The 16750-nt window shown below is 40.4% G+C and overlaps 1 protein-coding gene across 2 annotated transcripts in view; it reads right to left on the reverse strand.

The window, feature by feature from the left end:
• The window catches only part of LOC145439780 (uncharacterized), a 42915-nt gene that overhangs the window by 13939 nt on the left and 12226 nt on the right, over positions 1 to 16750 (reverse strand). For both annotated transcript variants that reach the window (XM_080317399.1, XM_080317400.1), the window contains 10 exons: positions 15129 to 15233; positions 14863 to 14958; positions 11471 to 11575; positions 11241 to 11404; positions 11061 to 11181; positions 9974 to 10100; positions 4355 to 4524; positions 2837 to 2966; positions 2656 to 2771; positions 1660 to 1774 (listed from right to left, as the gene is read on the reverse strand). In XM_080317399.1, the coding sequence (XP_080173525.1) occupies positions 1660 to 1774; positions 2656 to 2771; positions 2837 to 2966; positions 4355 to 4524; positions 9974 to 10100; positions 11061 to 11181; positions 11241 to 11404; positions 11471 to 11575; positions 14863 to 14958; positions 15129 to 15233 (1249 nt within the window). The remainder of the gene's footprint in view (positions 1 to 1659; positions 1775 to 2655; positions 2772 to 2836; positions 2967 to 4354; positions 4525 to 9973; positions 10101 to 11060; positions 11182 to 11240; positions 11405 to 11470; positions 11576 to 14862; positions 14959 to 15128; positions 15234 to 16750) is intronic.

The following is a 16750-nucleotide window of genomic DNA, read 5'->3' on the forward strand; positions in this document are numbered from 1 at the left end:
TTTTGGTCCTGATTGTAGCCTACCTATAACTAGGGCTGGGCAAAATCGAGTACCTGAGTGATTCGATTCTGAATCACGTATTACGCTTCGAGTCGAGTCGAGTATTCGAGTATCACTCATTATGACGTCACAACAGAATGCACTGTGTCAACGTTCAAATATGTACCTTTTATGCCACTACAACCAATATAATGCTTGTTATCCGTCACATTAAAGACACTTTTGTATTTTTTCGACCATACCGATGTCATTGTACTTCTTGGCAATGTTATGGGATGATCATGACTTCGAAAATGTGTTATTTCCAGTAACGTTCGTAGCTTTGTACTATGTCTCGTATGCTGCGACACGGCCAATCCAGGTTTCAAGCCTTCCTTAGTGGAAAATAGTACCAAAACTATAATTCTCGCTAGTAAATTACCTTTCAGTTGCGAGGAGCGTATAATTTCAGTACTCGAAAAAATCCTCTTTTGCTACTCGACTCGAATCATTAAAATTAATGCTCGATTCAGATTCGAGTACACGAATCATTGTGCCCAGCCCTACCTACAACCCACGCAAACATGGTGTACAAGTGGATGGATATGGCGACTGGTATAAATGTCGAGTGAAGAATTGTGAAATAACGATTGGCGCCCGTTCCAAGTAGAGTCATATGAGAATTAGATAAAGTGAACTTAAAATTCTACCTTTCACTTAATACAGATACTGAAAGCTGCCGTTACGAGAAACGGCATAGAACGGCTCGGTTATGATACATATCACCAGCTGTTGATTTTAACCATCGTAATGTTTTATTTGACGAGTACAAAATTTCAAATCTTTGTCCGGTGTCCGTACAATACATACATATACTACAGAGATAGGCCTACTGCTTGCCAAGCAGCAACGGTCAAACTGTGTTTAACTAAGCATGACCAAACATCAATACATAAATTACTATTTGAAACTATAGGCAGAGTGGTGATTACTATCTTACTGCGAGGTAGTAGCGTCTGGAGTGTATTGATAACCTGATATACAGCATGGCTTACACTGTTCTAACAATCACACAACAATGTACATCGAATTTATATTTACTACGTGTGGATACTTCTTACGCAAGAAATAGCAAAGCTAATACTTCTGACGTAATCATGAGCAGTGGCGTTTGAAAATCAATTGTTTGCGCTATCAATAACCTGGTATAATATCTCTTCCTTGTTCACGAATGTTCGGTTATGTCATATTCATTGTACGAATAAAAAGTAATCGTTCTTTCACAAAGAAATCAATTAGATATGTGAAGTAGTCGATTACGATTACTTTGGATTTTTTTCGAATGTAATCGATTGCGATTACGATTACTTGAAAACGCTGTAATCGTCGTAATCAATTACGATTACTAATCGCGATTACCCCATGTCTGGTCAAGTCATTCAAAAACATGACCCGAGTCAAGTCATGATACGACTCATCCCAACACTGGCTAATACTGTTACAAATATTGAAATATATGCTGATTACAATGATTTAGCTTCTAGAACTATCCCAAAGATGCAATGAAGCTACAACCAAATCCAAAATCGAAGCACAAGTCATAATTGAAGTATAATGACTTTAACGGCTAGAGCTGAAAATGGTGCTACTTTGCTACTGACTAACTAGGGATTCAATTACCCCCGAGTCAACTTTTCGTTTGTTGACGGATGAACGCAATCACGATAGCGTATCTGCCGTCCAGCCCCACACGTCTCGCTACAAACACTCCATTTTCGCCATGAACTCCATTCACCTAAACAGACGTAGAGTGGAAATTCATGATTGCTCAAGGTGCCACCAATTCATAACTCGCCTGTACAAGGAGTTGTATTTTTATTTTGAATTAATAAAGGGGCACTGCGCTCTAAATAAGATGTAGTCTCAAATTAAAGATGAAGGTATCAAAAACCCTTTCTGTTTTTAAGCTGTCGCTAAAAGATTTTCACGAAAGGGACCATTCCAGTCAATCTATTTCTTTGGCAGGGTTGTAACCAAGTCACAAGGCTCCGAGTCACAAGTCAATCCCACTTTTGCAGTTTTGACTCAAGTCAAGTCGAGCCATTTTCAATTCACCAATGAGTCAAGTCCAAGTCACTGAGTACAGGGTCGAGTCTGAGTTCAAGTCATTGTGTTCATTGTTCAGCTTTGAGTTCAATCCGGTACAACCCACTTTTTTCAGCTCTGCTCGAGTGATATAGAATGGCTCGTATTCGTAATTTTCCTCAGTCCTAACAGTTTCTGGTCCTATTTTCCAAGCATCAGGACCGATAGACGAAATGCCAATAATTTGGTGACTTTACTATTCTTTGTAGTTACAATGAAATGTCTGTCTGGCCGTCTTATTCTCGAGTCCTATGACTTGGTTTGAGTCATGCAAAATGACTTGAGTACAATTCAAGTGAATATAAAGATTGACTCGAGTCGAGTCATTTTTTTTAAATGCGTAAAATGACTCCAGTCATTACAACCCTGCTCTTTGTTATTCACTGTTACGCTTTGTCGACACGATCAAGGCGGAGGCGAATAAAGGCGAATCGCTATTGCTTTAATAACATCTACACATGACCCCATCAAGCATGTCAATAAATTAAATGAAGATATCACTTCATAATTAAAATCCAAATAAAACGAAACCTGTTTTGTCTGGATCGTCCAGAGTGCCGCATTCGTAATTGATGTTAATTTTCCGCCAATCCGTGTCGGATAGATGAAATCCTGCTTTTTCATGATCAATGATGACACCGTTGAGTCTATAATTCACGAGAACATGCATAGTGCACACGGCTCTCGCGTCGTCATATCCCACTTCTATTACCCGGTGATTGTAGGTTTCGTGTAGTCGACAGCGTACACGTGGCTTGCAAATTGGGTCACCGATTTCAGATCGTATTCCGTTGCTAAATATGTGTATCCACGGACTAGCTTGCCGAAATTTTGACTTCCATCTGATGACAAAAACAGAGTCTTATCAACTGAAAATTATCGGAATACTAAACATTCATTGCAATGTTGAATTTAACACTTATAATCGTAAGATTAAAACACACACGAATAATTGAATGGTATACATCCATATTCAAATAAACTGGAAGATTTTCGGTTGACACTCGTCAGGGGTAATCGTCAGCAACTACCGTAATTTTCCAAATATGGTGCGCCCCCATGACGTGTATATTCTGGGGGAAAAGCCTGTACCCATGTATAGTACGCACCCTACATTGGCAGTGCATGAGTAGGCTACATGAATAGTTGTGGTTTAGCATTCGACATTGTTCTGTTTTGCGATGTCACTGTCGAACAATCATGATATAACCATCGCTAATCATAATACAATTCACGGCATTGTCTCTAAACGAGAGTAGATAGCAGCAAAAGCCTGTGAGGTCGGCGACACACGACACCCTGCGCACGAGGTCTATTACAATTACAGATGCGATTGCTCAGGCCAACGGTTATGTCGGGCGCACCAGTCCTGCTGGAGATGCGACTGATTACGCAAGCGATTATATCTTGCGCACAAGGCCTCTTGTGTATGCGATTGTTAAGGCCTGTTGTTGACGCGATGAATCAACTAGGATTGCTGCGCACGCTTGTAGCAATCAGCGACCTGATTTCGCTCGCGTACAAACTGCAAACCAACTCAGCAAGAGATCGCGTACTTTGCAGACGACTCTCGTTAATTAGAAACACGCTTTTCGTTAATTGGCAACACGTTTCTTTATTTGGCAGCGCGTTACATTCTATAATACGAATTACAGGGCCCAATGGCTAGAGGTTATGCGCGATTTAAACAAACACGAAGAAAGGTGTGATTTCAAGTTTTTGATCCGGAGATTTTTTTTCAAGGCTTGCTGTACCCATGTATAATACGCACCCCCCTTTTTAGGGCAAAAAATCGGTAAAATTTTGCGCATTATACATGTTAAATTACAGTAGTAGAGAATTGGAAAGAACGTTGTATATCAACAATCGTATCACCAAATATGAAGTTACCAGCACAAAATTTTGCATATTCAGGACGGAGTCATTGCTTAAGCTCTATGTACTATTTTTTGATGGCACACGAACTGATTCTGTTGGCACAACTTGGTTGGCGTATTTCGATAGAACTAGACTTCACGGCATACAAATGAAAGTGTGAACGTCCTCTCCTGACGATGTGAAATCTGTCGTCTCGATAATTTATCGCAGATACAGAATTATCCAACAAATATTTACCATCGACAGAATTCATGGTCGTTGCCTGTTCCAAATCAAGCTTCAGGGGATGAGTCAAGGGCAAGCACAATTAGCTACAGCGCACTGAAAATTTGAGTAAGCAGTGAAATCCCACCTGCGCGGATATTGTCCATCCGAATATCAACATAAGCGTCACGGTCTTCCCTGTTATGTTCGTGATAAAATCCAAGCACGTGCATCATCTCTTTTTGTAATGCGGCTTTCGAGTAGCAACCAAGAGGAAGATGCATTTCCTGCTTGCCGCCGACACGACCAACATACGATCTAGAATATTATCCATTTCCCTGATCATCACCAGTTAGCGTTGGGACCCCGGGAAATCCCGATCCCGGGATTTGAAGCAATCCCGATGAAATCCCGGGATTTGTGAACAGCATCTACCAAGGCTTATGTAGCGCCATATCTCTTATTTTGATAATAAAGCAGTGTCTCAAACTCGGCTGATTGTCCAGAACAGTGGCCCGCCAGAACTGTTTTTGCGGCCCACGTCGGCGTTTTGACTTTTCAAGCATTCGACAATATTAAACTAGAAAATTTCAGATTTTGGCAGGGTTGTAACCAAGTCACAAGGCTCCGAGTCCCAAGTCAATCTCAATTTTATAGTTTTGACTCGAGTCAAGTCGAGTTATTTTGAATTGACCTCCGAGTCAAGTCCGAGTCCAAGTCACCGAGCAGAGGGTCGAGTCCGAGTCATGGTATTATGACTCGAGTCCGAGTTCAAGTCATTGTGTTGACTGCTCAATTTCCAGTTAAAGTCTCGTTAAGCTCACTTTTTAAAACTCTGTTTGGTGATATCGAATTGTTTGCATTTATAATTTACTACTTTTCCTCCCTTTTAGTAGTTTGTGGTCGCATTTTCAATTACCGGTACTGATAGACGAAATCCCAGTGTGGTAGCTTTACTATTCTTCGAAATTACAAATAAATGTAGGTCTTGGCCGTCTGAGTTTCGAGTCATATGACTTGGTTCGAGTCATCCGCAATGACTCGAGTCCAAGTCGAGTCAATACACAGATTGACTCGAGTCGAGTCATTTCCGTATTTTGAGAGAATGACTCGAGTCAAGTCGAGTCATCAGAAAATCGTGACACGAGTCTGACTCGAGTCGAGTCATGACTCGAGTCATTACAACCCTGGATTTTGGATTTGAGAACTTGAAATTCATTCTGAAACCACTCCAAAAACCTGAATCGCTATCACACATCAAACGTCCACTAGCTACTAAATTATAATGCGACATCTTTTACGATGACACGATGAATTTGTCGTCTTGCATGGTTTCTAACTGTCTATATAACTCCTTCTGTCGCCAAATTATGCCAAGCACAACAATATTTTTACAAAATATTGAAAAATATGACTTTTTCGTGGCAACCGTGAATATTACAATCAGGGGCGTAGCCAGCCGAGGATAAAGGGGGGTGTTCTAAAGTAGAGGGGGGTGTTGCATCACCAAAGGATGTTCTGAATTCTATCCGATTTATCGGGTTAATTGTATGAACAGATGCTTCTACTACAAGAATCGGATAATCTCGCCCGTGTTAACAACTCCATACGCTTATACATAGCCCTGTTATATTAAAATATAACGCAAATGTCGTACGCTACGATCGATAGCAGCCAGAGTACGCCTCTTCGTAGGCGCGCCTCTAATTACTGAGAGCGAGTTACGAAATCAGCAGCGCGCGCAGATCATATTTCAATCAACGCAGCAGTGGGAGTTCTTATAATTTCGCATTCAGATAAGTAGCGGCCTCGACTTGACATGGTACCATAACCAGATTCACGAATGTTAATATATGCAATGCTGTCGGAATCTGTTACATCGTGATGACTTGTGACATGATTCAGTTCAGTTTGATGTAACGCCTGTCCGACGTTCCGTTCTTTTTTGTATCGGCCCGTAACTCATCCGCATAAAGCAGTTGTATTACTACGATATAGCATCACAACTGGTAAGCCGACATAGCAGCCAAAACAGACATAACTTGCCCTCAATTACTAAAAGTGAGCAGTGTGATCAAGTTGCAGTACAGCCAGAGATATTGCTGTTTCGCGCTCACATAAGAACGCGACCTCAAGTCGGATATCATAACATATTTCAAAAATGATCATGTCGAATGCGGAATCTCTTATTTATTGATGAAATTGGCGATGAATTAGTTCGGTTGTGGGAAAAACGACTGCCCGTCTTGCTAATCGTTACTCAGCCTTTAACACATCTCCTGATTGTCATGGTTTAATATCCGCGCAATCACACCTTCACCTTAGCTATGAATTGTTCACAGATCGTTTCTGCGGATCCTCATTGATTCAAATTATGCACCACGAGTTTAGATTCAACATAATATCGTTCGCTAAATTGATGTAGCATTTTTTCTATGTTAGTATTGTAAAGAGTAAAAACCAATGTGTGTGGAAGTGCGATGCAATCGTTAATATCAGTAGTCCGTCTCAGGCCCAGGCTTACGCTGAGGCTCGTAATCGAAAAACCATTCCTTAATTGGATTACAGTGCATAAGAGACAAATGCGGCTAATCCAGGAGTACATATCGTCTCGTTATTACCACATTACATCGAACACTTATAGTAATACATAGCTAATCGCTAATATCTAGTTTTTCGCGCCTCCGATGCCTCTATGATTATGATTATTTTTATTCTTGGCTGAATGTGTGAAAGCAGGATAAGAGATACCATAGCACTAAAAGGCGGGCAGTCGTTACTCACATAACCGAGTTGTATCAAATTCATTCATGTATCGAACAGATTCCACATTCGGCATTTGATTAAAACATGGCAAGATATCAAGCCGAGTCGCCAATTTATTTGTAACGCGAAATAGCGAGATCTCCCGCTGTGCTGTAATTGTAACATGACACCTGAAGCACTCTCGTTATCACAGACGAGAGAACAATCGGAGAAAAAGGGCACATTGGCATTGATCGTTCAGTGAAAACACTCGCCGTGCATCGATTACGAATGCGTGATTATGCCATGAAATATTACCTCTAGATTTGGGATTTAAAAAAGGGGGATATTTTAGTTTGGCAAGGGGGGTGTTTGGACACCCGAAACACCCCCCTGGCTACGCCCCTGATTACAATAGTGTAATGTTATTTATAACAATAATGTTATTTATGTAACTTGTATGTCTATTTTACTACTTTTCTAATCCCGGGGAATCCCGGGATTGAGGAGCGAAAATCCAAGGAAATCCCGATCCCGGGATTTCAAATTTGATCCCGAAGTCCCAACCCTATCACCAGTGACAACGATATCAATGTTTCATCAACAAATTGTTGCAGTACTTGAGCCTTATCGCGAATTACGACTGGAAGCTTGTTTTGATAACAATAGAATGCATTTGTATAGTATATTCATATTGAAATGAACCGAAATATTTTCGGCTGACACTCGTCAGGGGTAATCGTCAGCAACTAGTAGAGAATCGATAAGAACATAGTATATCAACAATCGTATCACAAAACATGACGTCACCAGCATGAAATTTCGAATACGAGACCGTTCAATGTACTATTTTTTGATGGTACACGAACTCCTTTTGTTGTCACAGCCTTGGCTGGTGTATTTTGATTAGGGCTGGGCAAAATCGAGTACCTGATTGATTCGATTCTGAATCACGGAATATGCTACGAGTCGAACAATCGAGTATCAATCATTATGACGTCATAACATAATGTAATATGTCAAAGTTCAAATTTGTACCTTTAATGCGACCTAAAATAATATAATGCCTGTTATCCATCACATTAAAGATACTTTCGGCCATGTACCGATTTCATTGCACTTGGTGACAATGTTGTGGGATGATCATGACTTCAGAAATGTTCTATTTCAAGTAGGGCTCGTAGCTTGTACTATATGCCTCGTATGGTGCGATACGGCCAATCAAAGTTTGAAAGCTTCAACAGTGAAAATTAGTATCGAAACCATAATACTGGTTGATAAATTAACTTTTAGTGGCGAGGAGCGTATAATTTCAGTACTCGAAAAAATCGTATTTTACTACTCAACTCAAATCATTAAAATTACTACTCGATTCAGATTCCAGTACTCGAATCATTGTGTCCAGCCCTAATTTTGATGAAAGTTGACTCAAAGGTACACAAATGGAAGTGTGAACGGCCCCTCCCAGCGACACAAAATCTGTCTTCTCGAAAAATTGGGATATTTTGTGATACGATTGTTGATATAGGCGTACAATATTCTTTCCAATTCTCTGCTAGTTGCTGACGATTACCACTGACGGAGTATACAAGGGAGTATACAACAATAGGCCTATATGCCAACTTACATCGTGGTTAAAGCCACCGTTTTAGCGGTTCAACAACTTACTAAGTAGACAATCATCGCATTGTTGTCAATTACATTGTTAACGATTTGCTCCTTCAAAAAAAAATGATCCGCATATCATCTATATATGCCTTCAATGTATTCATGTGAAAAGAAAGCACGAAGTAACATTTTGGAATCAGTTGACTGCCAAGTGTCGCGCGATTGCACTGTCTGAATTTAACGAAGATTATTTAAAATTATCAGAAGTTTCATCCTTGTCCTTGTGTCCTTGTCCTTGTTCGAGACGAATTGTTGCTACTTTTAAACAATTTTGAGCGTGAAGTAACATTATAGAATCAATTGACTGGTCTGGCCCGCGAGCGATTTGAAGGCTTGAATCCGGCCCGCGATGCAATTTGAGTTTGACACCCCTGGGCTAAGCAGTTCATATTTACACATTTCTCACAACAATTTACCACAAAAAATTGAAATGAACCCGAATATTTTAAGTTGACAGTCGTCAGGGGTAATCGTCAGCAACTAGTAGATAATTGGGTAGAATATTGTATACCAACAATCGTATCACCAAATATGACGACGCATGAAATTTCAAATAATTGGGGCGGAAAGTGTGCTTAAGCTCAATGTACTATTTTAGATGTTACACAAACTCCTTCTGTAGGCACAGGCCTGGCGTATTTTGATAAAAGCCGACTTTTCTAGGCTAGCCCTCAAGATTACCGGACCTTAACCTGACATACAGATCTCGCCTTCCGTCACATGCCACATTTTGTCGCTTACTTTTATATTATCTGCTTAAACTTTTCATCCAGTGTACATGCCTTCTCTCTACTTCGTCTAGGGATAGGCCCAGGTGGGTGTCTGATTTCAAAGACTACTCCAAGTTGTTTTGACATCTTCCTAGATCTCTTCCACCACCTGCAGTCAGATTTTATGTTCCACGAAACAATAAATGTCTGTCTGTCTGACACGAGATTACGTATGACGAAATCTGCGGTGTATCGCATTCTTATGGTGTATTGAAATGATAAAAATTGTAAATAAACTGAACTGGAAACGTTCAAATCTGATCTTTGTTGCTAATACAAAGAAAATGCTACTTTTAATCACAATGATTTCATATGACGCTTTGTGAGCATGCTGTAAGTTGATCACTACTGCATAGAAGTATTGTTTGAATATTCGTAGCCATTTGCTGCATAAGTTGAATGCTGAGTTGTCAAACCAATCGAGGTTTCGAAACTATTAGTGGAAAAAAGTATCGAAACTATATTTTTCGGTGATAACTTACTCAAAACAAATCAACTCTCACTAAACTAGTCGAATCATTACAAGAGATACCCGAAGCCAAACTTGCAATGTAAATTAGGTGGAAGTATGACTGAAAACATACCGGCACACGGTTCCAGCTTTTGTAATATAAACAAAGTCGTCTTCAGAGGTGCGGGGTATCATATCAATGCAAGTTCTTTGGGAAATATTTTTGATCATATCATCCACCGCATGATATTGCTGCACATCTAGAACCCGAATTATAATCGAAATATTAACCACAATCGAACCGATAAGCGCCGGTATTGCAGGTAGCAAAGTTGTTAATAAAAAGCATCGGCGATAGAGTGTCATAATATTTTGTATATCTTTGAAAAGAACTAGTGTCGTGTATTTAAAATTACAACAAAGCTATTCACAAAAAAGGGTGATTACAGTCTGAGTAGAGATCTAGAAAAAAAACAATGAGCAGAAAATACATGCATATGCCTTTAGCACAGAGATCACCAACACGCGGCCCACGAAGTCATATTTTGCGGTCCGTGATCTGACTTCAGATTCAGCTAATTTAAGATTGTTGAAATGCTGAAATTTTTTCCGTTTCAAAATGTTGTTGCTGCTGTTCAAAATAAGCTATTCTCCTGTGCCCAACATCACTATTCCTCACCAGCTGAAACGGCTTTGGCGATGGCAACAGCCTTCCATCGAGGGAGAATCGGCTGATATGAATGGGCATATTGTGATGACCTACACTGGCCCAGACACTGTCAAGATCGACACGCTTAGAAAACGGCTTAGAGTTTCCCCACAAGATAGCTTTATGACTAGATAGTTATTCAGCTAGTAACGTGTCTCGCTGGCCCCAATATCAATTCATTAGTCTCTAAAAAGCATTGTCAGGTATCGTGCACAGCTCATAGTTGAACATAAAATAAAATTGATGATCATGATAATTTTTGTTGTTTTTGTATTTCTTTAATAAAGTATTACTTCTTTTGCGGTAACTATGCCCGTCGCCCATGTAAGAGAGCACAGCGTTGTGCAGAAGTAATGATTTAAAAACGTGGTAGCCAAAAGTACGGTCTATTTTGCGTCGATATTATATCTCTGCGGACCACATCCTCTACGAGATTTCAAACTTGCCCCTCAAAGCCTGCTTTAGAGCGATTATGACCTCTATGATGATTCAACCTTGAAATATTTCATACCGAGTGTCTGATCCATCAAGTACGGTATTTTGTATCTCCTGTTTGCTTTCATATTTCTCCATAACTTATCATAGTGAGCCAATCTAACAGAAAACTCTTCGCTGTCCTTGTGTCCGAACTCCTGGCGACAGAAAACAGGCAAACAGTAACATGAGGTATGAGTTATTTTGAGTGAGTTACCATGAGCATGTTGTCAATTTGCTTTGGTTTGAACGATATATCGCCCTGAAAACGTCCTTGTAACGCGCACTCGCAACTTGTAGCACAACTCCTTGCATCATCAGTCACGTAGCCAAACGGACATTGATTTTGACATTGGAGGTGATCAAATTTACACTCGGCGGCTGCAATATGAGAATGTTTGGTGAAAATTCACAAATGGTTTTCTCCGTAGTGCAACGTGTCCTCACCCAAACAATCGCTCACTTCGACTGGGTCGAAATTTTTACTCTGTCGTCTCCTGTTCTCCGAGAAATCTCTAAGCATACGCTTGCAATGATCCATACGCGGACCCCCTTTTAAAAGAGAATAAATATGGAGACCTGTGAGATGTCAGCTGATGTCAGTGTTGGGATGACTCGAGTCATGACTTGACTCGAGTTAGACTTGAGTCAACTTTTTCGTATGACTTGACTCGAGTCACTTTGCTAAAATGACTCGACTTGACTTGGAGCAAAATTCACAAGTCAATTTCAAGTCATTAATCAGTCGATGTCGATAAAAATCACTGTAGCTTGCATATGGTTGGATTGTTCGCGAAACGCTGGTGTAACCCGTGAGAGCGACCAATCATTCAATGATCGTGCGTTTTATTGAGTTTCCATTGTTCTCTCACAAATAAATTGAGCGAACACGAAGTGATCGGAGCTTACAGCTTACGCTGTCGTAAACTAGTACAGGAAAGGAGTTTAATAGCCAAATGTATATTTCTGTTCTTTATTCTTACCTTAACCAAACCTCTTGTTTTATTGAAATCGAATATACCGTAATTTTCCATGTATAATGCGCAAAATTTTCCCGATTTTTTGTCCTAAAATCGGGGGTGCGTATCATGCATGGGTACAACAAGCCATGAAAAAATCTCCTTCGAAATAGAACTTGAAATCACACCTTTCTTCATGTTTGTTTTAATCGTGCATCACATTCCTCCATCATGCCCCGTTTTTAGTATTATCACTGTTATGCGCTGCCAATTAGTAAGGAGCATGCTGCCAATTAGCGTCTGAGCTGCACAACAGCAAGTGATCTCCTGCTGAGTTGGTTTGCCATTGGCGCACGCGGCAATCCTCGCTAATTCATCGCGTCAACGACAGGCCTGAACAACCGTATCTACAACACGCCATGTTCGCAAGATGTAATCGCTGTCAGTCGTCTCTCGAACAGGCCTGGTGCGCACGACATAATCATTGGCCTGAGCAATCGCATCTGTAATAGGCCTCGTGCGCAAGATGTCGCTGGCCTGTACTATCGCGACATGGGCCTCGCAGGCTTTGGCTGCTATCTACTGTCGTTTAGAGAGAATGCCGTCAAGTGTATAATGATTAGCGATCGTTGTCATGATTGTTCAACAGTGACATCGCAAAACAGAATGACATTGAATACTAAAACATAACTATTCATGTACTGCGAATGCAGGGTGCGTACTATACATGGGTACAGGCTTTTCCCCAGAATTTATACGCATTTTAATGGTACATGGGGGCGCACTATATTCCGAAAATTACGGTAGTTTATATAGTCCTCGACCGTCGGCGCAGGCTCGAATTGTATCATATCAATTTGTAAATGGGTAAAGTATTACATCTTAACGATTTGTTTCTCTATTCTCTATTATTTTGGCTGGTAACTATAAGCTGAGGCTATGTAATTACTTACGTAGTTCAGCATTTCTACGTATATGTAAGCGATACATCATCTTCTTGTGTGTATATTAACTCTATATTCGTTCATCGGTTCCGAATCAATGACTACTCAATCCGTATTTCAGACAGCTAGCAAAATGCAATGATGTAAGCATGCCTCATACTTCGAAAAGGCAACTTGACTTGACTCGTGACTTGACTTGAGTCAAAATTTGCAATGACTCGAAATGACACGTGACTCGAAGGTAGTGACTTGATCCCAACACTGGCTGATGTGAACTACTTTAAAATTAGATTTTCTTAGTAGTAACGGTAATCAATAAATCGAAAAATGAAATACCTATTCCTACTGATAATGCTGATTCAGTGTGCTCATGAAACAATATTTATTGCTACCCATTTAAACCGAGTAGATCGCCCCTGCTCAGTTAAGTTAATTATTAATTTCATCATTTCAAAAGACCATAAATATTGCGAGAAAATCGAAGAAGTCTTTTAATGAGACACCCACCCTTCTTGCACAAGGTAGGCCCTACTCTACAAAGTGAAAATCACAAATTGTTAGTAGATTTCTTTGAATTCTACTTCAGCAATTACACCAGATCATAGAGAACAGGACGACGACGACAACCAATAACATGGTTGCGTTGGTGAATGGTACATTTGCAGTTACATCGATTTACATCAGTGGTCGGGAACCTATGGCTCGCGAGTCATATATGGCTCTTTGCCAAATATTTATTTTTGTACTGAATTGATCAATACTGCAGCGACTTGTTGGTAAATTTTCATCACGGCCAGAATAATTATTCTCGTGGCATTATATACACATGTCTTTGAGAGGTAAATACAATGACGTCTTCAGGTTTATAGGGTCGGACCCACCTCTTTTCAAAATCATCAAATTTAAGTTACTGTCACGCCGGCGACCAATATCAATCGCGAATTATATGTACCCGACTCGAAATCTTGAATTGGGCGATACGTTGATAAATCAAAGAGCATAGCAGACATGGCAACGCAGTTTTCAAATACACACTGTCTTCCTGATCGCGAAATGAACTGTTGTGGATGTGACATTCACAATTACAAACTCGAATTACAGACAACGCCATAGCTATAATCCACGTTGATTGGTAAGTACAGCTCTGTGTAGTGCCGGCGATAAAATGTAGGCGTGTCGCGCAACGTTATGTTACCGCCGAATACTTCGTTTATAATTGAGAAGTATTTAGATTTTCGGAATCGGTGTGATAGTCACGTTCCATAAATATCAGTTATTATAAATATCAAGCTACTTTCGAATTGCGTTATCAATGGTGAGGCTTGACCCGTCTGCGCTTTACCTCTCGTTTCGAGCTATATTTCGAACAATAAATACCTGTCCTTACAGAGAAAATATGGCGCACATGACACGAGGAATCCCATGTAGTGAGTTCGAATTTGTGCTACGATGACGTCACGAATTTTCAATTGTGACGTAACAGTTGATTGGAATGTATGGCTCTTTGGGAGTTGAGATGGAAAAAATAGGGCCAATATGGCTCTTCGGCCAAAAAAGGTTCCCGACCACTGATTTACATGGTGAATCCTGCAAAATGATGCCCTGTCTTAGGTAGCTTCGAGGATTTCTAAAGCAGGTGCAATATGAAAATGCTGTTTTCCAGCAACCCATACCGTAGCAACACCTGTATTTAATACACTTCCTGGGCTACGTAAAATCGCTGCACTCAAATCTTTTTCAGCTCAAAACGCACACGCACAAATGCAAGGGATGAGTTACGGAAAAAATTTACTAGAAAAGGTTTATACATTGAAATATAAGGCATCGGAAACCTAGTGAAATCCTCGACTGTTTCAATGTCGGTCAATGAACAAATCTAGGTACACATTTGGTAAAAATGCAATCAACCACACTATACTGCACAGTGCTGACTTACCTGTTAATGATATAGCAAAAACCACAAACCCAGCGATGCATAGAGTCGTAGCGACAGCTATTGTTCCCATTCTGACTCCGTAGCGTTTCATGAAACCTTCCAATAGAAATAATATTTCAAGTCAAATCATCACCTCAATGTAACAACACTATTTGCCATGGCACAGTTACCACACCAGACAGAATGGTGTTCACTCCATGCATAGAAATGCATCACAATCACACTCTTGTGAGAATATGTATTAGTACTGAAGAACATGAACAGACCCCGCTTATCGCGATGAAAAGACTCCAGATTTCTTGGCGCCGCTTTTTTGCCATTAGGCTGGGCAACTTGAAACGTACGTACAGGAATAGTGTCGCATTGAGCAGCTGTTAAAGTTAAAAAATAGTACTTTAAGATTCCACACGTGATTTCATAGATGTACATTTGTACAAAAAAAAAACTCACCCCATATTAGGTAGTATAGGGTTACCATATTTGGGAATCGGGAAAAGACAGGGATTTCTGGAAGTTTTAGAAATCCCTGGGAAAAGAGGACACTTTTACCAAATCAGAAAAGTTAGTTGATCAAAACTGAAAACAGCCGATTTCGCAACTATTGCTGTAAAATTTGGTGAGTTGACTTGAAAAAAAAGGTCGTCACTTTCGATCGAGCCCCGAATTTCCTGTTCGAACGTCCATCTTTGCTATTGCATCATTTATGCCGATTGCCACTCGAATCTGTCCATTATCTTGGTTGTAAAAGCTGTAAAGGGAGACGAATTGCCTAAAAGGAGGACATTAAGGCGTCCTCGGAGAACATTTTCAAAAACCCGAGAAAGAAGTTAGATCTTCCTAAAGGTCTGGTAATCCCAGGGATATCTAGACTACGGGATTGATAACTAGTCACGTGACCGAGTTCTCTATTGACGGAATGAGGGAATTCTTGTCAAACAGGAATAGAGGCGGAGGAGTGTCGTTGCGCTCAGAGTTCAAATTGTGTTCATTGTTATTTGTTACTTCGGGGCTATGTACTCTTCTCCAGATATCTACTAGATAAGTTAAAGACGAATGTACAGCGTAAGTTAGCTGGCAAACTGTCTCATAAAGCCCGTGCGAAGCGACGATGACGGTCGCCTTTGAGCAATACCGGTACTAATTCTGATTGTAATTGGGGGTTTGCGTTCATCGTTAATTGCGTCATTACTGTCGATATACGAGATAGACTGACCGTAGATCTTACTGAGGTGAACCAAGGATAAGTTTTGATAGTTTCCATGCCGGAGCGGTACCGGTATTGGCTGCTCAGGTTTTTCAGCTTTTCACGCGCGAGAAGTACCGTACCGGTGAGAACTACTCGAGTCGTTAAGTTTTTCCATGCTGGAGAGGTACCGGTAATGGCTAGTGGCTACCGCTGTCATTATGTTTTACCATGCTAATGCAGTACTGGTAGTGACTGGCGGATTTGTACTCGTTTTCTTTGTCTAGACGTATAGCCACTGATGCTACACCGTATATAGACAGAACTATAACCTAGGTGTGCGGGGCTTTAGCCCTATAGGCTTATATGCCTATAGGCTTATATGCCTATAGGCTTATATGCCTATAGGCTTAGGCTTACATGCCTATAGGCAGGGTTGCCATACCATCCTTATTACTAAGATTTGTTCTTATTTTGAAGGGCCAGGTCTTAGAAAACTCAACTGTCCTTATTTATAAGAAATGTCCTTGTTTTCGACTTTCGACCTTATTTTGTCTTATTTTCAACTACTACAGAACGTCGGTCGTTTTCCTCTGGTATCTGCGTTGCATAATATTCTAAAATTATGCTTTTGCGTCGAGATTTTATGACATCATAAATGAAAGGAACTCCCATGGCGTACACGCCACAGGATTTGACACCCAA

Source organism: Botryllus schlosseri, chromosome 5 (genome assembly GCF_051294905.1).
Source record: "Botryllus schlosseri isolate E-star chromosome 5, Bs_hap1, whole genome shotgun sequence".
Classification (NCBI taxonomy): Eukaryota; Metazoa; Chordata; class Ascidiacea; order Stolidobranchia; family Styelidae; genus Botryllus; species Botryllus schlosseri.